Below are 26292 nucleotides of genomic sequence, written 5' to 3' on the forward strand. Positions count from 1 at the left end.
GAGAGCTCGTGACGAAATCCGTGCATGTGTTGTACGTGCCGACCTGAACGGGGAAAGAGTACCGGTTGGAACAAAAACAAAACGAAACAAGAACCGTAGCTGCAAGCGAGCGCCATCGCTCGTCGCAAACGCGCCCTAGCGCGTCGTCAGTCGTATCCAAGATGGCTTCGGGTAACGTCAACCCCGAACTGCAGCGGGAAAGAGCTGCTGCTAGTTTCAATATTCGCGAGTTGACACACCTATTGGATGGCGGCAGTGAGAAGACCGAACGCAGGAAAGAATTGGGTGAGTAGTTCGAATGCCCTCAACTTGTTCATTTCGAGTTATAACGCCGAAGGACACGTGGCCTAGTTTGACGTACCGAGGAAATTTCGGATACGGGCGGGTTGTCTTTCTCCTGGTTACGCTCGAGCCTTCGTCAGCTAATCACTGCAACTCTGTGACGACGGTTAAGAGACTGAGACATATTACAGGTTGAGTTTGCGCCTCCCCGCTGACACTTTTCTTTAGCAGCGTAATTGACTACAGAACTTTTGTTGATGTTTCGCATGACATGGTCTCGATTTTAGTTTCGCCCTCTGTTTTACGTGATTTTCTTGGGTTGTACTGACGTGGTCGGCGGACTGCAAGCTTTTTTTTTTTTCTCCGGCACCTAGCAAGCGCTAGTATTTACACATCCAGCACCAAGGCCACAAGGTCACCATGCCGCGAGCTGCAAGTTTTTCCTTGAAAGCCGGATTGCCCAGCGCACCGTGCCGGCCGAATTTCTGGCAGTCTTTCGTAGCACATTTGTCGCTATTTCCGGTCTAGCTTTCCTACGCTCATTGTTAAAGCGAAATTCGGGTGCTTACCAGTTTTGCTGGATAATTTTTGCTGTAGTCCGCACTGCATGCACGGAGTTGTGAGCGTCGAAAGAACTTGTATGGCTGCATCGTGTTGCCATGTGATTCGGCGCGGAAGCGTCTTGTACAAGTTTGGCGTTTTTCCATTAGAAAGCATTGCACGAAGTTGCACTTCCGTTCTTTTTGTTGCTTGTTAATGTTTTCCTGGTCAAAAACATCGTAATACTTCCCTTTCCATATCGAATGCCTATGCACAAAGATTGAATTAAATAGCCAAAACTGACTATGACTGCGGACCATAAAGAGCAGTTCTTTTGCTCACTTCCAGAGAAACTTTTCCATGAAGACCCAGAGTTCAAGACTGACGTTCCGCAATGCTACCTCACCTACTCGGAGGCATATGCAGACGCATTGCAAAAATGCCTCAGAATTTACCAAAAGGCTATGGTTCTCTCTGACCCCAGGGAAATCTTGTGAGTGTATTTGCATGCAATGCAGTGTAGCGCTAATTGAAACTGCAAGACTGTATAGTAACCGTTGAACCGTTGAACTCTCATATGAAGTGGAAACATTCCTGTGTCATGGAAGTGTCTTCCTCTATAAACTGATATAGTCTATAAACTGATAAAAAAAAAGGGAAGATATTGTCTGTTGGAAATTTGATGCACGCTCAGCCCTTTTTATTAAGCCACATTTGATGAGAAAACATTTATTTACAGTCCTGAAACCATCTGCACTCTCTGCAGTGGCTCAGTCAGCGTCCGATATGTTCTACTGTTGAACATGAGGTTGCAGCTGCTGCATTTCTTTGGGGCCAAAATGCAAAAATTCCCATATGCTGTGTGATGTCAGTGGAAGGTAAAGAACCCCAGGGGCTCAAAGTTGTCCCATAGTACCACCCCTACGCCGTATTTCATAACCCAGGCGCAGATTCAGGATGCTAAACCTTGCATTGTATAAAATACCGTATCATGAAACCATCTGCACCTCAGTACTTAGGAATTTTTGTTGATTCGTTTTTCACCAAGAGCGTGAAACACCAGAAGTGTTGTAAAAAGTTTACATGTTGGCAGGTCATTGCTTCTGCTATCAGAAAATTTGATTCTTGAGTGACTGCAGAAAAAAAAAACTACAGTCCATCTTAAAGGTGGTTTTTGTCAAACTGTTAAACACCTTTAAGGCTTTTAAACGTGACTGTTCATTTCTGGGCAGCATGTTTTCACTTATCCTGCGCGCAGTTTCTTGCGTCTTGATGTGCTGCATTGTGACGTTAACAGACACAGACAGGTAGCCAAACAACGAAGGCGGTAAAGTGTTACTGCGACTTGTTTATGTGTCGGCATTTGTTAGCAACATTTGGGGCCACATCTATTATTGTCGTGGAGCAGCGCATTTGTCCATAATGTTTCACTAATATGTCCCATTTATAGCCTGGCTTGTGCAGTTGCCTTTTCTTTTTCTGTAATTGCTGTTTTGTTTTTCTTATTATCCTCTACTTTAGGACTGTTGCTGATGCGATTCTGCATGACTCGACACCAGTGCATGTCCATTTTGTGATGTTTGTCCCTGCCCTCATGGGCCATGCCAATGAGGAGCAGCAGGCCAAGTGGCTTTCCGATGCCCTCACAATGAAGATTATTGGATCTTACGCACAGACTGAGCTTGGTCATGGTAATTCCTCTCTTTTAAATGTTAGAGATGCCTAATTTTTGGTTATGGTGCTTAGGCTGTTGATAAGCATGGATCACCATGTGAAATTTGCCAACACGGTAAATAATTTATCATTGGATTTCTTCTCTAATGTAGGTTTGCTTCCGGTTTCAGCAGCCGAACTGTGGTTGTGACATCACAAGGAAGTGCGATTTCATTTGAGGCATGTGAAAACTAAAATATATTTTTTTCCTCACGTGATCTTATAGCTTCTTGGGATGTTGCTACCACCGTTAGATACTGAAACCGGAACGGAAATTACATGGGAAAAGAAATTGCAAATTATTGTAAATGTAAGTTGTAAATTATTTACTGGGCACAGGTGAATTCAAGTGGGGATCCATGTTTATTAATGCCTTATGCATCATTCCAAAGCAAAAATACGCTACAAAAAATTTGGAGTCTATCCTTCTCAAGGCTAGACTTCTGTCGTTTTCAAGGTCTGAACTAAGTTTGGCAAACAAACAGCTTTGGAATACACTGCCATATGAGCTAAAAGATTTCAAACCATTGTGTAAGTTTAAATAAGCTTGAGCAAAACATTTTTGAATACGAATCCTGCTCCCATTGTTTGTTTTTGCTTTTTGCACCTTTTGTTTGGTTAACCAGTCACTTCATTATGTTTTTGTAGTATTTTGATACATCTTTTTTGGTGGTTGTGAACATTTGTGATTGCATTTTCTTGTTGCTTATTTTGAACTTCATTTGCACATTTACTGATACAGGAGGTCCCGATGTAGTGCATGCCTATGGGATTTCCTTCTGCATAACCTTTCTCTTACTGTATCATCAAAGCTACATGTCATTCCTAAACATCCATGTGTAGTTTTCGTGTCTTTTATTGTGATGCTTCATTTTTATTTAATTGTGTGGAAGCAACGAAGCATATTGAGACATGACGCTATTTAGCTGAAAGTGCAAATGATGCTGACTGATAAACAAGTCCTATGCGCTCTTGTGATTCTTTCATCTATGGGGCATACAGGTAGGCATATGAAGTGTACCTATTGGTTACTGGCATTCGCTGTGTTTAGCCACTCTTTTGTTTTCAGTGGCACTAAGATAGCACTTAGAAATCCTCCGAGGTCTTTGCCTATATTTTAAAGGTATGACCTAAGTATGGCATGTGCTATTACTGTTAATGTACATAGTTTAGCAAAAGGCTTTAACATAATTAACAAAACAACATTTAACATTTAACATTAACAACTAACTGCTGTTTTTAAACAGCAGTTGTTGGCGTAAAATGTTACATGTCATTCAGATTGATGTAGTTCCATAGAAGCATGGCCTATTTCATCATAGTGCTTTGTTATTGCTAAAGCTGTCTTGCGACATTCCTCCTGAAATTAAGTGGAATTGTTTCACATCAAACCAGTGCTTTGACTTTCTTTAAATATAATTTCCTTTTTTTTACCTTGCGTGTACTGTGAGACATAGAAAGCATCGTGGGAATGTCCGTGCTTGTTATTATCACGACATTATTAGTCTATACTGAATCATTTGCTTTTCAGGAACATTCATTCGTGGGCTCGAAACTCGTGCCACCTACGACCCCGAGCGAGAAGAGTTTGTCCTGAACACACCCAACCTGTCCTCCATAAAATGGTGGCCTGGAAGTTGTGAGCATCTCTTGGTTCTCAGTCACCCTATCATTATTTTCATGATGCTAGCAGTGACTCATCACTCATCAGCTTCTTTTCTTCGTTTCCAGTGGGGAAGACTGCCAATCATGCCATTGTGCTAGCCCAGCTGTACACCAAGGGCAAGTGCTATGGGATTCACCCATTCATGGTGCAAATCCGCAGCATGGAGGATCATGCACCTCTTCCAGGTGAGTGATTTAGTACTGCCTTTATTTTCCCCCCCCACTTTTTGTGAGCCAAGTTGCACCAGAATCATTCGCCATTTTTCTGGGGCCGCCACCGTTCAAGCAAAACAGAATGCTTCAAAAAGCCATGTTGCAAAGTGTCACTGCACAGAACACTTCTTGCCATGTCATCTAGGTATTTGTAGATAGAATTAGAAGAGTCCAGCTTGTTGGCAGCCCACTCTGATGTGAGTTCTAACCCTTAACAAGCTGTATGTGTCGCTGACAGTGTCTGTATGAATAAGGCTGATCTGTGGAGAGAGACAGGAAGAGAGGATGGTGGTTTAGGGAACAAATGCAAGTTAATGATATCCTATATGAAATCAGGATGAGGAAATAGACTTATGCAGGGTGTGTAATGCGGAGAGCACATAACTGATAGTTTTTGGGCGATGGTCACTTTCTTTGACACCTTTCTTTGTGGTAGATGTCCAGTTTTGAATTAGTCCATGTGGTGTGCAAGTCTCTTCTCTGCTCTCTCTTCCTCGCGCTGTTTGCTTTTACAGTGCTGTAAGACGAACTCACCCAACTTGTAGCCCTTACTCACGTGAAATTCCTTAGGGTATTGGAGTGGATTATTACTAGAGAAGGTAGCTCAGCTGGGATTAGCAAAGAACCAGATGGGATAGTTTAGAAACCTTGCGGGGATAGGGTGGCCATAGGTGGCGCAGGACAGGGCTTGAAGGTCACTGCAGTGAGCCTGTGACGTTTTGTCTGACATTCTTGCTCCGTGTCTGAGGGAGAAAAAGCTTTGTAGCCGAGATGGCCTTGTAGCCCCAAGAGTTCTGCAGTGTTTTTACAAGTGTTTCTAGGAAAAAGGATCATTGCACTGTGCTGTTAATAATAATTCAACTTGAATATTAAGTCCTATCATTTTGTGTACGGTAACAATTTTAAAAATTTTGTCCCTTGAATTTTTTTTGTGCAGGCATCACAGTTGGTGAAATTGGACCGAAGATGGGAATGAGGGCTGCTGACAACGGTTTTCTCAAACTGGACAACGTCCGCATTCCGAGGGAAAACATGCTGATGAAGAATGCGCAGGTACAGTAAAGCATTTTTCTCAAATATTTGTGATTATTATCATGCATAGCTTGCTTCATAATTTTGCATGAAAATAAGGTGCTTTGTGGTGACATCTTGCATCATGTAAATTTCCTAGCTATGTTATGTGAGGGCAATGTAGTGTCATTGTAGTTAAATTTCTTCAAGCCTTACACCTGAAATATTTTTCATTAGATTTTTCTCCTGAACGGTAATTAACAAAGCAGAAATAGAACAAGTAGCATCAGTATATATATGTTTCTGTGCTGCATTGATCCTAATGGGCAAAAATTGAAAAAAAAAACGTTCTCAGTATCGTTGCATTGGTGAACATTTCTTGAAACTGCTCTCTTTAGTGAGCATGTCATTTTGTAAGCTCTGTCAAATTGGGGCATGTCAGAAAGCCCTTCTGCAATGTCTGGCATTTTTTGCCTTGGTCTGACGTCTGCAGGAGTGTGTGCAAACAATATGTACTAGTAGCATTTGAATTTCCTGCGAGTGCTCTTGTCTGCTTATGGTCATTGCACTTGCTAATGATGTGTCTTTGGCTTCTGTCACTCTTTGACAGCCTGAGGTTTCTCTTTCTGCCAACACAAATGTCAAACCATACAGTTGTGTAGGACACATGCAGTTAATAACTGTATGTGCCCTCAGTTCTTCCGTGCACAATATATGTGGAATTCTCCAAAAGAATTTTGCATTAGGGAGAGCCTTTATATAAGAAAGCCTCTTGTGCTCATTCCTCAATTACTCGTGAGAGATGTTCTCTTGTGACCATGTTTGCTAGCCACTTTTCGCTGGCCTTTGAGAGAGCCCTGCCTTCTTTTTTGCCATCCAGGTAACAAAAGAAGGTGACTACGTCAAACCTGCCAGTGACAAGCTCAACTATGGCACTATGGTGTTTGTGCGAGTGCTGCTCTTGGATATGTTTGCATTCAACATTGCCCGTGCGTGCACAATCGCCGTGCGATACAGCGCAGTGCGGAGGCAGTCAGAGATTACACCAGGGTAGGTGTCGTCATAAGCAACATCTATGGCTGCATTGTAACCATTGATGGTCTGGTAACTTTGGTTGAGTTAGTGGCTTAGTTTAATGAAAAAATGAAACCATGTAGCATTTTCTTTATGTGCTGGATGCACCAAGATGCCATCTGCCTTGCTGACCGCAAAAAATGGTGTGAAAGGGGTTGTGCACTGGACACCATCACTAGCGCAGTGTAGTCTCATTACCTTGATAATGTTTTAAAAGAAGTCTGCAGAATCCAAATACTGTTGCAGCAGACTTTGATTCACAACCGTACATCAGCCTGTTAGTTAAACCTCAATTTAATGAAGTTGGTAAAATTGGCAGTTTACTTCATAATACTGAAATTTCCCTACATCAAAATTCACCTCCTAGCATGCTAAGAATCTTTCAAAAATGCGCTGCAGATAACTCACGGGAAAGGCCTCTATCTGTGATTAAAGTGGTCACTCTGCCTTTTCTTCGCTAGCAGCAACGGTATTACATGCATCTTGCTTATGTTGCGAGCTCACAAGCTGCGCTCCAACCACTTTATGGGTGATGGCGCGATGCAGCTCTCTTGAGTTTTGGTCTGACTGTCATCATCATCATCTTGTAAGTGCCCCGAGCACAACTCCAGCAGGAGGCCGCAGCGGGCAACACCGACCTCCTTCTCTCCTCACCTCCTTCTCCCCTTACACTACTTTCTTCCTCCATGTCTGCGAGAGGGAGAAGAGTTTCCTGCAATCACCAACCAATGAAACGAAATAAGGCCCACTTCACTTCTTGTGTCTCACGTCGTAGATGCGAGTGCTTTTCTGCACATTGACTGAGAAGAGAGGTTGTCAGATGTGAAGAGCAGCGACAAACTTCAAAGCTGAGGGGTCTGCCAATGGCACTGACCTTTCCAGTCCTCTTACCAAGCTTTAGGCATCTGTAAATGCGATAGGTGTGATGTGCTGCCTTTGAGCGCATCCAGTGCATTGCATTCGGCAGCGATTTTGGGCGAGATAGCAAGCATCGTGGGCTAGCCTGGCAGGCAGCCAAGGCTACGCAGACGCTGACAGCCTCACCCATACTACCCCAGATGGCACGGCCGGAGGCGCTCTCGCCACTATGATCGTCATTGTATTCGCGTCTGCCTATGCACTCTCTATGTGAAAGCCGGGCGACGCCCATATCACATGTGCACTCCAATGCGCACTTTGCACACGCTGCGCTCAACTACTTGCGCCCGTGATACAATTTTTCCTCAGGTTTGTTTCCAGCCAGCAATGAAATTTCATTACATTGAAAGTGTGACAAAACCTACTTCATTGTATTGGAAGCGAAAAATACATGGTGTTCTATGGACGCAAAGTTATGAAAGCTGGAATAGTTTGTGACATCGAGGATTCCGTTACACTGAAGTTCATTACATCTAGGTTTACCTGTATAACCAGAGAGATCTGCATGCCTTGTTTAGCTATAAGAATGAGTTTATTTAATCTTTACATCTTTGAAAGAAACTAGAAAGCTTAAATGAGCTGTGGGGCAAAGCACTTTGCATTTAGAGTGGTCTGAGCCAAGGTCAAGCATGCAGATTGTAAAAGATGCATTGCATATCAGTGCAATACATCGCCATTAGAAAAGTGCACCTCCGCCAGGCCAGGATGAATTTTTTTCCTCATCTGTGATGGCTCTGAAGCTGTGTAGGTTTCCCTTGTAGCTATATGGCTGCACTTTGTGCAGATGCTAACAGGGGGTTACTAATCAGTCCCTTGATTGAAACCAGCGGCAACCAGTAGCCTCTACAGCAGCAGTAGCGTGATGAAACCAATGCCTCGCCATTTTCAACGCCAGCGAAATCAGTGAGTTTTTAATTAAAGAGTCATGCCATCTCCTACTAGCCTTTCCTCTCTTCTCCCATTGCCAGCTTTGATGCCTGCGCAACATGTTCAGTGAAAGGCATGACTAGGAATGGCATCATCGTCATCATCATCAAACTAGTTATATTCGCTGCAGGATGAAAGCCTCTCCTGTATCCCTCCAACTAACCCTGTCATGTGCCAGCTAAAGGGATCTTATTCCTGCAAACTTCCTATTCTCATCCACCCACCTGACTTCCTGCCAACCTCTCTTTGCTCGCCTTCTCTTGGAATCCACTCTGTTACACTTAACGACCATCGGTTATCTTGCCTTTGGGTTACATGCTCTGCCCATGCCCATTTTTTCTTTTTGATTTTGAGTAGGATGTCATCAACACATGTTTGTTCCTTGACATACCACGGGAAAAATTTTGACACAATTTTGTGACAGTTTTACAAATTTTGGTTCTTCTTCATGACACCTTGCAGAAGAACAATCATCAGATTTGCCAGAAGCTTGTGTTGTGATGTAAGCCACTGCTTCCCATAGGTGCACTGCATTGTGTCAAGTTTACAAACTGGGGTATTCATCATTTTTGCTCACAGCGCAACAAGAACGGGACACGAGACGAAAGACTAACACAAACAAGCCCTGAAATATCAACCGGTTTTTTATTGAAGAACGAAAGGCATATATAAGTCTTGATAAGTCTTTCATTGTCTGTATATTCTTTCGTTCTTAAATAAAAAACCGGTTGGTAGTCAGTGCTTGTTTGTGTTAGTCTTTTGCCTCGTGTCCCATTCTTGTAGCGCTGTGAGCAAAAATGATGAATACTTACCAACTTGCCCAAATTTCCGCCTTGCTGAACAAACTGAGGTGTCCTGTGCTTGGCACACGATGGCCTCAGTTGCCTATGTGCCATAAAACCCAACACAGCACAACAAAAACTAAGCTGTCCAATGGGGTCCTATTGCAAAATGAATGATGTGTCTGGCATAGAAATAGAGGAGGCATTGGTGAAGCCTGCACTGAGGCCGGTTTGATGTGGGACGTGGCTTGAAATCCCCAAGAAATGGTCAAATCATTGATTTTTTTAATATGGTTGTATCTGCTTGTATGCGGCAATTTTTATGCTGTCCTGAGGTTTCGTTGCTTAAATAAACCAGGAAGTACTGTAAGAAAAATTGTGTCGTGAACCGCGGCAGCTTGCATTGTGGGGAAATACTCGAAAAATGGGCATATTTCTCGTTATGGTTTTCTACCTAGGTACTTCCCTTGAGGAGCAGATTTCTTTACTACTGTTTTATCTATTTTGACTGCCTTTGTTTTGGTCCACTCGTAGGATCATAGTGCAGATCAAGACATTCTTTCTTTTTCAAAACATTAAATTTGTTTTATGAAGTTTTGTTCTTGCTCTAAATATGCCAGCAGACACTGCATTGCAAAAACTAAAATCCAAAATTTGTGCTTTGTGAAAAAAAAAAAAAAATTCTAAGAATGTCTTTACCTATAGCACACCAATAGGTATGCAATGAATGGTGAACCAGCCTTGTGCCACATTTTCTTTGCAGCCTTTTTACAAGATTCAGAGGGAAAAGTACATATACATAGTAGAAAACAACTCTCTGGATATATAACAGTGAAGTTTTGTGAGAGTAGTCACTAAATTATTTTTAACATGCTCGAAAAATTTTATGTAAATACATCAAGGAATAAAATTTATTTACTGAAAGCCGATCTTAATTGCTTGCTTGTGTGTGTGTTTGCAGGCAGGGCGAGTGCCAGATCCTGGACTACCAGGCACAGCAGTACAAGTTGTTCCCCCTCCTGGGACTATGTCATGCCCTGCGAGGCATGTTTGCCAACCTCATGGAGCTCTACAAGCAGGCAAACCAGGAGCTTGAAATGGGGAATCTTCACGCACTGCCCGAGGTGACCATTCCGTAACACAGATGTAATGCAAGAAGACAACAAACGAAAAAGATGCACATATCACTGGTGCTAGACCAGCGATATTTGCATTGGGTGTTGGATACAGTGAAAGCTCGTTAAATTGGCCTCTGTTAACTCGGGAATTCAGATACTTCGAGCTAGGAGCGTGGTCCTAGCCAACACCCATGTTGGTCTGTGGCATCGGACGCTCGTTAATTCAGGCATGGGTGGGCTCGCATCAGTTAATTCAAATGGAAGGGGGGGGGGGGGGGCACATAAGGTACAGCCTATGCAGCTAGCGATTATCCAAATATACCTCTCCAAACCTGAATGGCATGTAACAGTGGTGTCCGTGCACATAAGACGCACGCTGTGGCAGGGATCCTGCGGCTGCCATCAGGCATACACATCAGTCAGTTTTGTCGTTTTGGACGCTGCTTGGCTCGTCACTGTTCTTTTATTTCTATTTTGGTAAGGTACCACGTCGTTCTAGCTCCTGCGCATATTTTCATCACTTGCATCTACCATATAAATGCGTGTAAGGGCCACACCCGTGTATTGGCCGCAGCCTTTTTTCCTGAAGGAAATATTAAAAAGAAATAATATCCGTTTAGGGCCGCACCCAAACTTTCCACGACCCACGCGGGAATAGCCTTCGAAATAGCCTGCGAGCAATGGTGCGCTTGACCGCAGAGGCAACGCATGCGCACAGGAGCTTCCAGGGGCCGCCCACAGGTCAGGACTCATCACCATCATCGTCAACTTTTTCCTCCGCCGCGAGCTCCCGCTATCCATATCGGCATCAGTACCACCAGCTCTAGCTTTTTGTGGCTGTCGAAGGCACGGGGGCACGGGTGTTGTGGTAGCGTGTTAGTTCACCGTAGTTGTTTTCGTGTGCTGCCGCTGAGCGTTGGAAGTTTAGCACGATGGGCAAGCACCTTAATAGCTACATGGCTGGGAGTTTGCTCTCGAACACGGCAAGTGTGTGGTGGGCAGGAAATTCGATGCAGCCGAGAAGTGCGTCCGATGGTGGTGCAACCAAAAGGATGCATTGAGGAACGCAAGCTGCAAAAAGCGCGCTTTCCGAGGCAAGCCGTGCAAGTTTACCGAAACGGAAGAAGAGCTGCTCTGCTATGTAATTGGAAGTACGGAACAACGGCTACGCGTTGACAACGGACATGCTGCGCGACTTCTTGTGGGATGAGCATGCACCAGAGCACAGCACCAGCTCGGAGTGATGACTGAACGTAGAATGAATGCCGTTCATTCCCTGATTGGCATGTTTATACTTTAAAAAAATTTTTTTTCACCACGTGTATGAGCCGCACCACAAAAATTGGCCCTCAAATCTGGAAAAAAAAGTGTGGCTCTTGCACGTGTTTCTGCGATATGTGCGTCTTCCGTTTTTCCAGTGCGCTGAAATGTGCTGTTCACAGTCCGTGCTGTGAAGCATTCTCAAAACGCAACAGGGCCATTTGTGACGTCACCACTGCTACTGCGTCGCAGTGACAGTGTGAAAAAAGGGCTGTAGAGGCCTTTATGATTTTGGAGCAGTTTTTCGACATACACTGCATGCGCAATGCAAAGCACTTGACAAAACCACGAAAAGTCGTCGTCGTCACTTGGTTTTTATCTCGGTTGTAGACGATCATCATTCAGGCGTACAGTAGATAAAATTACTGTGATGCAAACGGTTTTCGGCAGTTTTTTTAGCACTATTCGATAATTCAAATTTTTAGATGGTTTGAGTATTTTTTCTGGTCCCTTGAGGGCCGAATTAATGAGATTTCACTGTATTAGCGCTTGTTGATTATTATTGCTCATTTTAACGCTGTACATAATAATAATAATAATAACTTCTTTATTTCCATCAGTGATGGAGGAGACTGCGAGTAAAAGTCACTTTAGAGGCAAGCGACTTGACTAGAGCCCGCAGCCTCCTTTACAAGGCAAACAGCGATTGAGCAGGAGATATACATAGCAATTGACCACATGTGAAATTTGCACAAAAAATAAATGCAAAAACACAAATTACCTGAAAAACGCTCTTCAATTATTTAAGAAAGATTGAGTGACAAAGTTTTGACGTAAAGCTCGTACATCAGTTATATAAATATCAAGACTTGATTTCAGAAACAAATTTAAAAGTGTTGGTAGTGTGTATGATATCTTTTGTGTAGAATAATTGGCACGCGTACTGACTACCTTCCACTCACTTCATGAAGTGCTGTTTCACTTACGTTTTCTTAAACAATATTAAAATGACAGTTGGCATCATGGAACTCTTAACCAAATCAGATACCATTTTTAGCAGAAAAGTTGACGTCAATATGTGTGCGTAGGGGAGGGGGGGGGCGTTTAACTGTCTGGGAAAAAGAAGTTTGGGCAGATTTTTATGTAACAGTCAAATTTTCATGCCATACATGCCACATCCGTCTATTAGTGCATTTATCGACAAGAGCGCGCGGCCGACAAGTGGCATCGCCGCACCACCCACATTCGTGTTACCAGCGTTTAGCATCGTTTGGTTCAGAAGGTGTTTGCTGTATCACAGCACTATCCAATGATCTTGTGATAGTCGCTGTGAGATAAAGCAAACATGCTGAACGCTGGCCCTGAGGATCAGGGATGCGTTCTTTACGAGAGGTTAAAAATAATAGCAATTCTCAACGACAGAAGTGAGGAATGGGTTCATTACACGAGTGAATAAATACAGTAATTTTTTTTTCGCATTTACTGTGCACTTGAACCTTGATTTCACGAAGTTGGTGAAATCCGCAGTTCATAGCACTTAAATTTCGCTACATTGAAATTCGTCTCCCAGCGTAAGAATCTGCCATATATGCGCTGCGGGTCATTCACAGGCAAAACCTTTATTTGCGATGAAAGTGGTCGTTTAGTTCTGCCCTTTCCTTATCACCGACAATGGTGTTACACACATCTTGCTCATGTTGCGAGCTCGCAAGCCGCCTCAGCGCGTCTTATTGCACCGAGCACCTCGCGGGTGACCGGGACGACACACTCGTCTTGAGTTTTGGTTTTGCTGTCATCATCATTATTTTGTGAGTGCCCTGAGTACACACCGCCGTCATGGCAGTGCATTTTGTCACTACCACCACTGCGACCTCTTGGGAAGAAGGTAGGGAAATGAGGAAGCAAGGCTGCTGTCGGAGGCGTCACACCACGCCGTCAAGCACACATTTTCAACCCTTTTTTTGCTCTGAACAGCTCATGACGAGCAGACAATTTTTTTATGCTCCCCTTGCATTTGTCACGACGAAGATTTCATATTCTAGCTGCTTCATTGTCCGACTTAGAAAAGGTATTGTGCAGTTCAGGCATATGTATTTTGCATATGAGGCTAGCATCATAGCTGTTAGCATTGTTTACTCAGTGACTTATGGATTATGAAGCACTGAGACCATCCTGTCAGCACCGCACTACGAGACCATTGTATGTACACCGTTACTCAAGTGTGCTCGCGGCTGCTGTTCTTTAGTGGGCTGTAGAGATTTTCTTGAAGTCATTGCATTTCAGTTGCGCATATTAAATGGTAGACAGAAGATGAGGTTAAGGTGCCGAGCTCACTTTCACCTCATGGTCTGCAAACGCTGCCTGTGGGTCTCCTTTTCAGCTTCATGCCATCTCCTCTGGCTTGAAGGCCTTTTGCTCGGAAATGGCGGCGAAGGGCATTGAAACCTGTCGTCTGGCCTGTGGTGGCCATGGGTTCCTGCTGATCAGTGGCCTCCCCAGACTTTATGCAACTACGGTGGCTGCTTGCACATATGAAGGTGAAAACACCGTCATGTACCTCCAAGCTGCACGGTAAGTTGGGATTTACACTATTTCGATATGTTCGACTTAAAAAGTTGTTTAGTTTTTTGTTACTTTTCACTTACTAGCGATCACTTATGCCTTTTAACGATCAACTCTAGGGGTGTTTCGGGCATGAACAGTCGGTTCTCTTCTCCGTCCTGATCATTTCTACTAAGTTGGCAGCTATGTGTCATTTCATTTCTGCTTGAGGCAATTTTAAAATTTGCCATTTTTGTGACCTAGGTCAGAAGATTTCAGCTCAGCTGAGAATGTTCAAATAACCTCTTGAGTTGCACTTCAAGCAATTTTGAAAGCGTAACGTAGGGCTCAAGCTTATGATTCACTCTGCTTGCCAGCTGTTTGACGACCTGGGAAATGGTGTATTAGCAACATGACTGTGCCGAAAGTCTGATTGCGTGGGCTTTGTCGAATATGCTATGCAGTTATGGTAGAGGAGGAGTGGCTATTTCCTGCATTGTATCTTTTGTCCTGGGTGTCACAAATATGCACTGGCACCAAAACCTATTTTTAGGCATGTGCAAATAGGGTTTTTTTTTTGGTTTGAAACAAATTCGAAGCAAATAGTTGATAGCAAACATAAACGTGCCGTGATGTTATCGACGCTCAGCATCTTGGCACGCTGCCCAGGTCTGCGCTTCAGATGGTGCAAAACTAAGGAAGCAATAAGAAAAGATAACACTTTAAAAAACATGTAAATTTTCAGCAAGAAAAAAATAGGGTGGGTACATTACACAGATAAATATGGTAAGTTGTATAAGTGTATGTATAAGTTGCACCTGTTCATTCAGTAAGTGCTACGAAAACTCACTGAGGACCTATTAGCCAGAGAGATCAACGAAAATACACGCTTGCAGCAGTTGCCATACATGGATGACTCTCGAGCTCTGTCTAGCGTGCCTTCTTCCCAAGGTCTGTTTTTTTGCTGATTTCATCAACCAGAGCACCTTTGCGGCAGTCCTGGATAATTATTTCACTTGCATCAAACTAACATCTGTGCTGTATGGTTCCTGTTTTTCACCGCGTATTCTATGGTACACTACTTGAATTTTCTATTGTAGCTCCCTCACTTCACAGGCAGCATCATGTTAAGCAAGTGCAGTAGAACCCCTGTATAATAAAGTAGCTCGGACCGGCAAAAATCATTACTATATCAGAGCCTTTCTATATCAGTTGTTGGTGATCGCATGGCTCTATGTTCCCTGGCTGCTTACTGAGCACAAAGTGTTGGTTTATTAAACAAACACTGAGAAATGCCTTATACCCTGCTCTTACCGTCCCTTTATGCGAAAATTATTTATTATCAGTTATCACATGTTATCACGTTATCAACATCGTTTACATCTTGTGGATGTACCGCATTTACATGAATACAACGTGGCTACAAAAATAAGGCAAGTCTGATTATATGTGAAAACCAAAACTTTTCATGATGATGTCGTCTTCTGTGGCTTCAGCGTCATTTATGAGGCAGTAGCTAAGAAACGCGTGCGACTAAGCCAACGCGGCAAAACCGCCTACGCAGTTCCACCATGCCTCTGCTTCGTGCCACTACTTACCCATGCCTCGCGCTGTTGTGCTACGAACACACGCCCTTTTCTTCCCCTTTCAACTCCTCACTGCACCTTTTCTGGCTTTCTTTTCCCAGCGACACGCCGCCTTCTTTCTGCGTTCATAGCCAGCATTACTTTTTCCGTGTGCGCCGCACGCTTTACCTCACGGCCTCAAGGTCTTTGACAAGTTTACTTCTCCACGCGGCTCTTGAGCTTGCTGGTGAAGCTACCTCAAAGAGCGCATTCGGTATCTATTTTTGGTATCTATTTGCCTCACGATCCTAGGCTTCGCGCGTGCCGCGATCTCATCACTGCCATCATTTGATGGGAAGTACATTGCCGCGGCCAGACGCTTTTTACTGTAGCTGTTTCTTTGAAAACAATCTTTACTATAACCAAAAAAAGAAATGTACAGTCATCTGTGGAAAGCAAAATGGGACTGCAGCTTCACTTTACTATATCCAAGATTTTACTATAACAGAGTTTACTATAGCGGGGTTCTGCTGTACAATGCATGCCGCGCGCAAAGCCATAGAGATGTCAAGCCAAATTCAAAACTTTAAAAAATGTGGCTGGACTGTATGCATCAGCGACACTGTCATCACAGACAGTTTGGCTGTGGTAAGATTGTGATTCTACCCATGAGATAACATTGTAAAAATGACTCAGTTTGCTCCTTTCTTGCACACCGATTTACTTTTCAGACATAGTTGACGGGCAGAGCACTAGGTCGCATGTCGTTTTTCACTGCATATAAGTTGCACTGTTGTACAGGATGCACCAAAGAAAAATTAAGAAAAAAAACGTTAAAATGCAGTACTTCCTGCAGAAAGGCATCGCTGTGAGCACTGGCTGTAAGCTTAGTTCTCCCAGTTTCACATTTGTCATCGTCATCAGTGCTGTCGTCCCGTCCACATGTTCCCCAGCTTAGGAAGATCAGGAGCAAAAAAAAGGTTGCTGCCCCATGGTCTCCACCCTTCGATGAAGGCCAACTTGGGCAAGCAGATTTGAACTGGAGGCCCTAACTTTGACCATGATGCAGAGTAGAATCCCCCTTGCTCATGAATCCACCCAATCATTCATAGCTGGGCTACTGCCGTTATGCATGTTTGTACAGTGGCAGTTCAGCAGTAATGGTAGTCATGCATGACATCATCAGTACACTAAAAGTTGTGCGAACCAGCTATCACTGATCATGCAGATCAGATTAGCATCTACTAGACTAGACATAGCAATTACTATGTCTAGTTGGTGGGGATACCGATCAGGTTGTCAGAATGTACAATAGCCAAACCCGAGCTCACTATTACTTCGTCTTTGTTTTTGCCAATGCAGGTACCTGATGAAGTGCCTAGCTCAGCCGCAGGTAGCATCCAATAAGTCGGCCTTCCACTTCTTGCTGGAACCGAGCACGCTGAACGTGCCCCCTTTCAATGCCAAGCTGAAGGGGCATGCTGCCATTAGGCAGCTCATACCATTCTACAGGGCAGCGGCATACAAGTGAGTGAGATTGCCGTTTCTTCGTTACGTGTTGCACCATTGTGTGGGTGTAGCAGCTGCTTTGTATTAATTGAAAGTTCTGTGCAGCTTGAGGTGTTCAGTGCTATGTTTTCATTTATTTTTTTTCCTCCTCACTGATCGCAGGCATGTTCATCGGGCTCACAAGAAAGTGAAGAGCCTGGTTAGCACGGGGCTAACTCAAGAGGTGGCATGGAACCAAAGCCAGGTTGACCTTATCATCGCCTCCAGAGTGAGTGAAGCGCTTTGCCTGTTCTGAATCCACTGGGCATTTCAATTGCACAACCCTGGACATTTTACAGTGTTTATGTATGATGCTGAGTTGTGAAACGCTGCTCAAATACGTGTGCTTAGTTACTACTACATAGCATGTTCTACATGTTTTTGTCTCTCTGTGAAATACGTGGGGAACTGCTCTGAATAAGTTGATTATGTGCAGCGTTTTCTTCTGAACACTGCTGGCTCAGGGGCCATGAGCTATGAATTGACTGATGCATCCGACGTCAGCTCAATAACCAGCACCGCTAGGGGAGAAGATGAATTATTATTTAAAAGGGACTGGTGGTATCATGTACTCCTTGTTATTCCCTTGAGCTGCGTGAAAGTGTGGTATATAACGCATTTACACGATTTTAAGTCGACTCGATGTAAGTCGACCCCCATTTCACAATTCAGAAAAAGAAAAACTTGGAGGTCATTTAAGCTTGGCCTTTAATAATAGAACGTGATAGCATTATCCTGTAGCCGCAGCTTATCACCAGCCGCTATCGGCTGCCACGCACGGGTGTGCCGCAGGCACATTCCAAAATGAAAATGCATTAATCACTGGACTACTCGTCCACACTTGCACCATCGTCCTCACTAGCGCTGCCATCGTGATCGCTGCTGTGATCCCACAGCACGTCATTTTAACATCGTCATGCAGCAAAATCCTGCACTTCGCAAACAGCCACATCACGACGTCACATGGAACAGCTTAAAATTTTGCCTCGCTGCAGCTGCCACACCTGTATCACCCATTGCGAACGTCGAACTTGCAGCCCGGCGCACAGTTCATTTCTTTGGCGTAAAGACCGACAGCCATCGTGATTGTAGCCGTGAATGAGCGCCGGTCGCTTACCGTATGCGGAGCACAAATGACGACTGACGAAGCACTGCCAGCACTATATTAAAAACTTCCGAAACGTGGCCAGCAGTAGTCAGACGCGTCGGCTCTTCCATCTGCTACCGACACTCCCCTACGCCACTGCTGTTCCTGGTGGCGGTGTCGCCACAATTGGTACAGCAGCCCTTCCATCAAATATTGACACTCTCGTGAGCGCCGCGTGCGCAGCTTAAAGTAATAACAAAACACAAACAAACTTAGAGGATGCCTATTGAGAGGAGAACGCAAATGCGCACCCATGTGTGTGTTGTGGGGGGAGCGCCATCGGCCGCCGTGCTCAGGGAGGGGGTGCCAGTTCTGCGCCTTGACATAGCTGCTCAAGGCCAGCACCGAGAGCGATGCGACGGGGCCACGCAGCAGAAGTGTAACCACGCTGTAGCATGCCTGATATCTCGTTTGTCCCGCCTTTATTTAGGGTGCCATAATTTGGTTTTGATTGGAAGTCAACCTCCCCACTTCGGATTTTAAAATTTTGAAAAATAGGTCGACTTACAATCGTGTAAATATGGTATGATTCCTTTCTCAAAAGTTCAAAGGCTACAACTTCCACTGGGTCGTGTAGCGAGGGTCTAGTAGCCCCATGAAACTCTAAGCCACTTAAGGAGTGAAGTGAGGAGGGAGGTTCTCTCTAGGGACTTGGAGTACCACGGACACTATATTAACCACCCTGCTCACCTGGAAAGCAAATTGGCCTTTAATTTTTCGTTGAAGGCTATACTGTGACTCACAGCAGAGCTTACAGTGTGCAAGTGCATGCTAGAGCACAAGGTCTGGTGGGAACACCAATGAGCGGCAAAGAGAGGTCTGTGTCATAAGCTTGTCACTTTTGGTATTACTGCGCCTTGTGCAAATGGATTGCAGAGTTGCACTGTGACGAGTGCAGTTTTTTCTTCGTCACTCCAGTTGCTGAGTGGGCATAAACAGCAACTTTGGTAGTAAATACAAAGGTAAAGCTGAGAAGTGGAAAGTCGCTAGCTCCCTTTCCTTGTCACATTTGAAAACAGTGCCCTCATTTGTGCATTGACCATGGAAGCAGCGTGTTATGGCATGTGATTTCGTGTCACGGCTCATGTACTGAGTGATCGGGCATCTTCTCTCATGGCACTTTCATGGGCAGAATGCCAAGTGTTGGGAAGTGAGGCAGTGAATCCCATAGGTGTACAAAAGGCAAGCCATTTTATTGTGACACCTCTTGTCTTGTTTTACAGTGTTTAGCTACTAATAACACTATACCCTAAATCCGCAGCGTTGGTGTGAACCAGGGGTTCTCAAACTTGGTTCTGCGGAACTCAGGGGCTCCGCAGGCTGCTTTTGTGGGTTTTGCAAGCACCCATACTGGCCTGTCGCCCCTTTCAGGTACTCTTGTGGCAGGCATATGCGAAGCACACGTGGTGCTTAGTTTGTTGAAACTCATTTCAGAGTGTTGGCTCTTCTTGACTAGTTTATCAACTTCATGCCGTTGCCGTCGGTGCCGTCCACAGCAGACATTGGGAGCGCACCAAGATGCTGTGCACCAGTACCAGTGCTGCATGTTTGCTTTGATGGGAGCGCTGGTGGCTGTGGCGAACTTTGCAGCATGCCAAAACACTGCTGTGCCTAGTTGATCGAGTGCACACATTTTAGAATGCCGGCAAGATGGAGATGGAGCATTGTGTGTAACGTTGCTTCGTTTTACTGACATTGTTTTCATCGCACACATCACGCAGCACAAGTACTATTGCTGGGCTCTCACATTACACAGTATGGCATAAATATTTCCAGTTTTTTTTCTTGTTGTTCGGTTCCAGTGTTTGTTGTGGGGTCTCCGTGCTGGAACTGTGTGTTTGTGTGGTTGATTGACCTTTGGCATTCTCTTTTCATCTGCTTTCAACTAGGCGACCATCTACTACTACCTCGGCTTGAACTACCTGGACTGGGTGGAGCATGCTGCCATCTCTGAGCAGCTCAGGGGTGTGCTGCTGAGGGTGTGCCACCTCTACCTGCTGCACGGCATCTACGAGCAGCCGGGCCTCTTCCTGGTGGTGAGCTGCTCGTGGCGCTTTATGCTAGCAGCAACATTTGTACACTATGATTGTGCCCCTTTCAGCACGGGTAGAAACGGGGAGGCTAATGAAAAGGCTTGAAATTAAATCGAGGGCAGCACAACAAGCTGTGTAAAGGATTGTGATAGCATAGCAAGCTGTGGAAAGGGGCAGCGTTAAGCAACAGGACAAGAGCAGAGTGGGTAGGGAAACAGACAGAAGTTAGCAGTATTCTAGCGGAAATGAAGAAGAAATGGTTATAAGCTGGGCATGTTACGCGGAGAGCAGATGAACCATAGCCCCTTAGGGTATTGGAATGGATTCAAAATAGGGGTGTGCGAATATTGAACTTTTTGAATACAAATATGAAGAAAAAATGGCTTCAAATATCGAATCAAATATCGAATTATCTGTTCAGTACAAAAAAAAATTTCAGAAAATGATAAACAGATGTTGTTGCCCTTATTTTCTTCAAAATAGTGTATGGTCTTTGAAACTAAAATAAACAAAACTAGACTGCCTCAGTGCTGTATAAAAAAACATGATGTGCACAGAAATGTATACTACTTGATAAGACAGCGTAACAGTATCCTAACTATAATGAGGCCATGCAAAACAAAATCCGTAAAATGACAAGACTGGCAACAAAAAATTACATGATGACTAGTAAAACCTCATTCATTCGGATTTCAAGGGACCGGAAGAAATGCCCGGTTCATCCAAAGGCCTCGGTTTATAAAATTACCCCCCCCCCCCCCCCCCCCCCAAGAAAAAAAACTGCCGAAAATGCGAAGATGCAGTAAGGCCTTATGAGGCGGCTCCATCGTGCTAACACCTGTAAGCCCGTGACAAGCACCCCATTTTGGAGTGCTGGAAGAACAACACAAATGGGCGCAAGGGGCTGGGGAACACACACTGGCGTCAGAACGGCGAGATGGTTTCTAAAAAGGAAAAAGAAATAACTTGCGACGCGAGCATCCGAAAGCCGCGCGCAGCTGGGATTGGACTACCGGCGAATGTGCGGCCCGAAAGGTGCAGTTACCGCGCAGCAGCGGTGAAGCTCAGAAACATAAACTATGCGGCCAGGCTATTTTTTTTACCTAGCGACAGGGGCCTTCCGATCGTTGCCCCATTGCCGTTACGCCCACTAAAGAGGTGTGCGGGTTACTATACACTATGCAATAGGCGAGATTTTTACAGGATCGCTTGCCCTATTGTGACAACTCTACGCGCCCCTTCAGGAGGCTCCCGTGACATTCCACAAGTAGGTTTTCCCGCATAGCGTAGTTTACAAAACGGGATGGCGGAGGTCACGCTCGGAGAGTTATGATGGCGACAGGACGCATTCTTCGGATGTGGGCATTAAATATGTAAGGTATTACGGAAGGATTTAAAAAAACGCGATTTTGCGTTGCGATTGTTCGAAGCGGGCCGTCGGCCATCTTGTTCGCAGCACGTGTGATATTTTCTGACGAGGTCAAGCCTAGCGGCGTCGGAATGCGATCGGTCCGCGTGATAAATGACGGAGAAGGAAGGGTATAGGACCTCTGTATTGTTTTCCGGGAATTTTTAACTTGATCATCGGCTAATTTGCCCACATATTGTGGTTTTGCCACGGTCGAATTTACGATCACTGGCATGTATTCGGAAATTTTCGAATATTCGGAAATTCTCGAATATCAATTTCCCGAATACGAATATGCATCGAGTATCAAACACATTCGATTCTTATTCTAAATTTCGAATATTCGCACACTCCTCATTCCATATGAAAGGAAATGTAGCAGGAGGCAGCAGAGACTCAAGTAGGCAGACTAGATTAGAAAGTCTGTAGGGATAGGATGGCCACAGCTGGCAAAAGACAGGATTAGTTGGAGATCAGTAGCAGAGGCCTTTGTCTCGCAGTGGATGTAGCCAGGCTACTGATAACTGTGTTGTGTAGCCTCCAGTGTTCTTGGAGTTATTGGTTTGGTGGCAAAGATAGCAAGCAATAGCTGCATCTTGTTCCAAAATGGATATACAGTGCAGTCTGATGTTCTCATCAGTCACTGGAATAATCTTTTTTTAGTGAAGTACGCTCTCTTTCCAGCGAAGGATGAGATGAACTGCTATTTGAATTGTCGTAGAAAATCTATTCCGTCAATGCAGCTGCATCATGCTGCCTGGCACCACATATGATGTATGTTTCTTATGAGCTGTTTAAAATCGTGAGACTTGTTATTAATCTCTGGAAAGCTGCTGCAAGTTACAGTTTAACACTGCAAAGAGGGTGCCTTGTGCACAAGTGCTACATGTGTGTATAGACCAGCATAGGGGGCACTCGCAGATGCCGAATGCGGCCTGGATTATCAGTCACTCCATTGTCAGCCATGGTTTGCGGCTCTCTTATCATACCATTTGGGAACTGCCTTCCATGTGTAGCCATGTAGGCTATCTAATTTGAACGACTGTATTTGCGAGCAAATGTAGTGCCCACAGCGGCATATCAGACTGCCTGAAAAGCTTGCCCAATTCAGAGAAATATCCAGCTGATTGAGCACCTGGACGGTGTTGGGGGTATATCTGCCATCACAACAAACGTTTATTGGGACCTTTTAAAAAGATTTCGGCTTCAATCTGACATTGCATAGTTTTTCGTGCTCGTCTTGAAATTACTCGCCAACTGTTCGTGAACGGCTCCCTTCATAGGGGTGCTGTGAAATGAGTAAATTATTTTGGAAAGTTTTGTATAAATCTGTTTCTACTGGAAGCACTCCCGCCCAGTACCCCCACCAGGGGGTAACTCCAGCACACACAAATAGTGGCATTTTAAATGTAGACCACCTTTGACATAACCTTCCACACTTTCACATTCTGTTCTATATCTCTGCTTTTGTTACCAAAGGGGGTGACCTCATATGTACACAGTGAGTTTGGAAACCTATACTTTAAATAAAAACTATTGTTTACATGTATTCCTATGGTCTATACCCCTATCCCTTACCACCACCCGACAGCAACTGCACCATCTTATCTTGCTGATAGCACAGATGGTTATTGATAGATTTGACTCTCAATAGTTCGAACACAAAGGAATTTTAAAATATGTTAAACTTGTGCAGAATTCAAATTAAGTGAGCTTTATTAATGTATTTGATGTTCATTAGATCAAAGCTTCAGTTTGAACTAACAAGAGGATACTGTGTACATCTTGCCGGCTGTCCGCTTTCATGTTTCAGTTAAAGCTGATGAAGTCTGTACAGCATAAGTCTAAATGACTTTCTTCTTACCTTTTTTGCTCTTGCATATCTTTTTTTCCTGTTTTCAAAGTGAGATATTGCTTTCTTTTTTTAGAGTTTAACCATGGTGTGCGCACAAACTGTTCTCTATAAGTTACTAGCCTTTGAATGGAGTTAGAAATGAGATTATAGCATCCTAGCCATTGGCAAGGGTCTCACCAAAATGTTAAAAGCATCTACAGAAAGCTGTCATGATTATCTGCAAAATATTGGCTTTACCTGTTCTATACATGAGAGATGGTGTGACGGAGTGACATTGCACGAATTCTTGTAATAGCCCTGGCTATAGTGGCCAGGTTTGTTAGCTGAGACTATTTGCAGTTCAAGGGCACCCTCCCTCTTTCTAGCTAAATCAGCTTATGGGAAGGTAATTTGCTTTTGTAACATGTTCATTCCGATTCTTCACAACCACACCTTTGAATGCAACACAGCCTTTTTCAGCTTTTGGCTTCACCTCCTCTAGGCCCTGAGGGGAACCTTATGGATACCCTCCGGTAATTTTGTCCTCTTGTTGACTCATAGGCTGGCCTGAGGGACGAGAACCTCGAAGAGATCTCTGGCCTCATAACCGAGCTGCTCAAGAGTCTGCGGCCAGATGCTGTTGCCTTGGTGGATGCCTTTGACCACCACGACATGGTGCTGTGTAGCGCGCTTGGCTCCTATGATGGCAGAGTCTACGAGCGCATGTATGAGAGCGCTCTCAAGGCCCCACTCAACAAGACCCAGGTAACTTAGATGACACTGTATTTTGGCCTACAACCAACACTAATTCTATTCTAGTTTCAGAGGCCTAGGTTTCCAGTCCTCTTTTTCTGGTTAGACATTAATAAACCGGAATGGCGGCAGCTTTGTCCCTGTTTCCCTCTGAGGAAATAGCTTGGAAATTTTTAGCAAATAAAAAGTTGAAGTGGGAGAATCAAGCTATATTCTAAATGAGGTATCTATGCCTTTAGGTATGGAAACTACTAAGAATATAGGTAGCTGAATTTTAGTTGACAGGTCCAGCCTTTTTAAGTTTCAGAATTTATTGAGTTTGAAGAAATTTCGTGTCCTTATTGCAAGAAAACAAATTTAAAGCTGATGAAGTTAAAAATGCAGTATGTTGCACTTGCTTGAATGAGTGCATGAAATTTTTGGAGCAGCCAGATCAATTTTATATTATATAAGCCAAGCAGATGCATTTCTAAAATTTGCTGGTGTAGATTTTAGCATGAACACTTCGGCAAATTGGTCAGGCATGCTTCAGTGGAAAGGGGGAAAAAAAAAAAGAGTGCAGTAGAAAACCTAGAGACATGAAGACAACACACATGGAGCACAGCTCTCAATTTTATATTTCAAGCACTTCCGCCAACTGCAGCATACGAGTGCCTCAAAAGAAAGTTATAAGTAGCGCTGTGTATGTGTTTTATTTTCAAGTTCCTGTAGCTTTTAGCCGCGCTTGCTTTTTCCTTGAAGTGCAGACTGCAGGTGAGCTAAGGCAAACTTGCATGGAATCCGAAAGGCAGAGTATAAACAGAGGCATATCTGTGATCTCGTGTTAACATTTTTGTTTTTCTTTCTTCTTCCAGGTGCACGAATCTTACCACAGATTCCTAGGTCCACTTATGAAGTCAAGCCTCTGAAGACGATTGCTCACCCCTCAGAAAGCATTCTTCTCTTCCATTCTCCATCTCGCTTGTACATTAAGTGCAGCTTGTTTCCTTCGAGATTTTAGCTTAACAGTTGCATCTTATTGTGACCTACACTGACATGTCCTCCCCCTCCCTCGGTTTGGTCGCTGTACGTTATTTTAGCATCTTATCCCTGTTTAACAAGTGCACTGGCACATTACCTTTTAGTGACATTTATGGTTTAGCCTTCATGGACATGGTTAGGAGTGTGTGTGTGTACACAGGGTGGTGAGCTGGATACCAGCCAAAGTTGTCATTTCATTAGTTCTAACACGGAACTGGTGCGCGTCTTTTTTTTTTTTTTACCATACTCGGGTATATTTCTGAGATCACACTGCACCAGACTTGTATAGCTATGTCCCTGTGGTGTGATCTTGACACTGCACTTTCAGCAGTGGGACAAGCCATTTCACAATTTGAACACATGGCTGCCAAAGGTGTTGAACACAGCTTTTTGCTTTCATGTGTTCATTGTTCCAAATACCGCGGCCAAAACCGAGCGAGCACGCTCTTAAAACATGTTGCCACAATGCATCTTTCCATTAAGCACACGGTAATTGAAATTCACTTTGTAAACGAGGCCTGTAAATGCTGACACGGACCTCTGTGTGGACAACGTGTGAATGCAGGTGAGGAATCATGTCGTGAATTTTCCATTTCTCTTTTTCATTTCACGTTAAAAACATGGCTACTACTTCTTCTTGGGCTGTATATTGACTGGCAGTCAAAAGAACTATAAAGAACAGAGATACTTTAGACATGCTGTGGGTTACACTTAGAGATCATTTTGTAATAATGCAGAAGAAAACTAGAAAGCCTCATAATGAAGTAGATGCCATAATTAAATACTTGCTTTTTGAAAAAAAAAAAACAATGCTGCAGCCGGAAAAGATTACTGTAGAACCCCAATTAAACAGCTTTCAGGGGACTGCGCAGAACCATCACTTAACTGGAAACCTCACACAACGGATGCATTCACGTAAAAAAAAAAAAAATATGGAGGA

At 44.1% G+C, this 26292-nt stretch overlaps 1 protein-coding gene across 1 annotated transcript; it reads left to right on the plus strand.

The window, feature by feature from the left end:
- Positions 1 to 104: 104 nt before the first annotated feature.
- On the plus strand, positions 105 to 26285 carry ACOX1 (acyl-CoA oxidase 1). The gene is made up of 14 exons (XM_077632057.1): positions 105 to 285; positions 1171 to 1315; positions 2344 to 2513; positions 4067 to 4174; positions 4267 to 4386; positions 5351 to 5466; positions 6305 to 6474; positions 10087 to 10249; positions 13884 to 14074; positions 16972 to 17136; positions 17281 to 17386; positions 20194 to 20340; positions 24141 to 24344; positions 25187 to 26285. Exons 1-14 carry the CDS (start codon positions 162 to 164, stop codon positions 25238 to 25240), a joined length of 1983 nt encoding a protein of 660 aa, XP_077488183.1. The 5' UTR covers positions 105 to 161; the 3' UTR covers positions 25241 to 26285.
- The last annotated feature ends 7 nt before the right edge of the window (positions 26286 to 26292 follow it).

The sequence above is a fragment of the Amblyomma americanum genome, chromosome 7 (assembly GCF_052857255.1).
Source record: "Amblyomma americanum isolate KBUSLIRL-KWMA chromosome 7, ASM5285725v1, whole genome shotgun sequence".
Classification (NCBI taxonomy): Eukaryota; Metazoa; Arthropoda; class Arachnida; order Ixodida; family Ixodidae; genus Amblyomma; species Amblyomma americanum.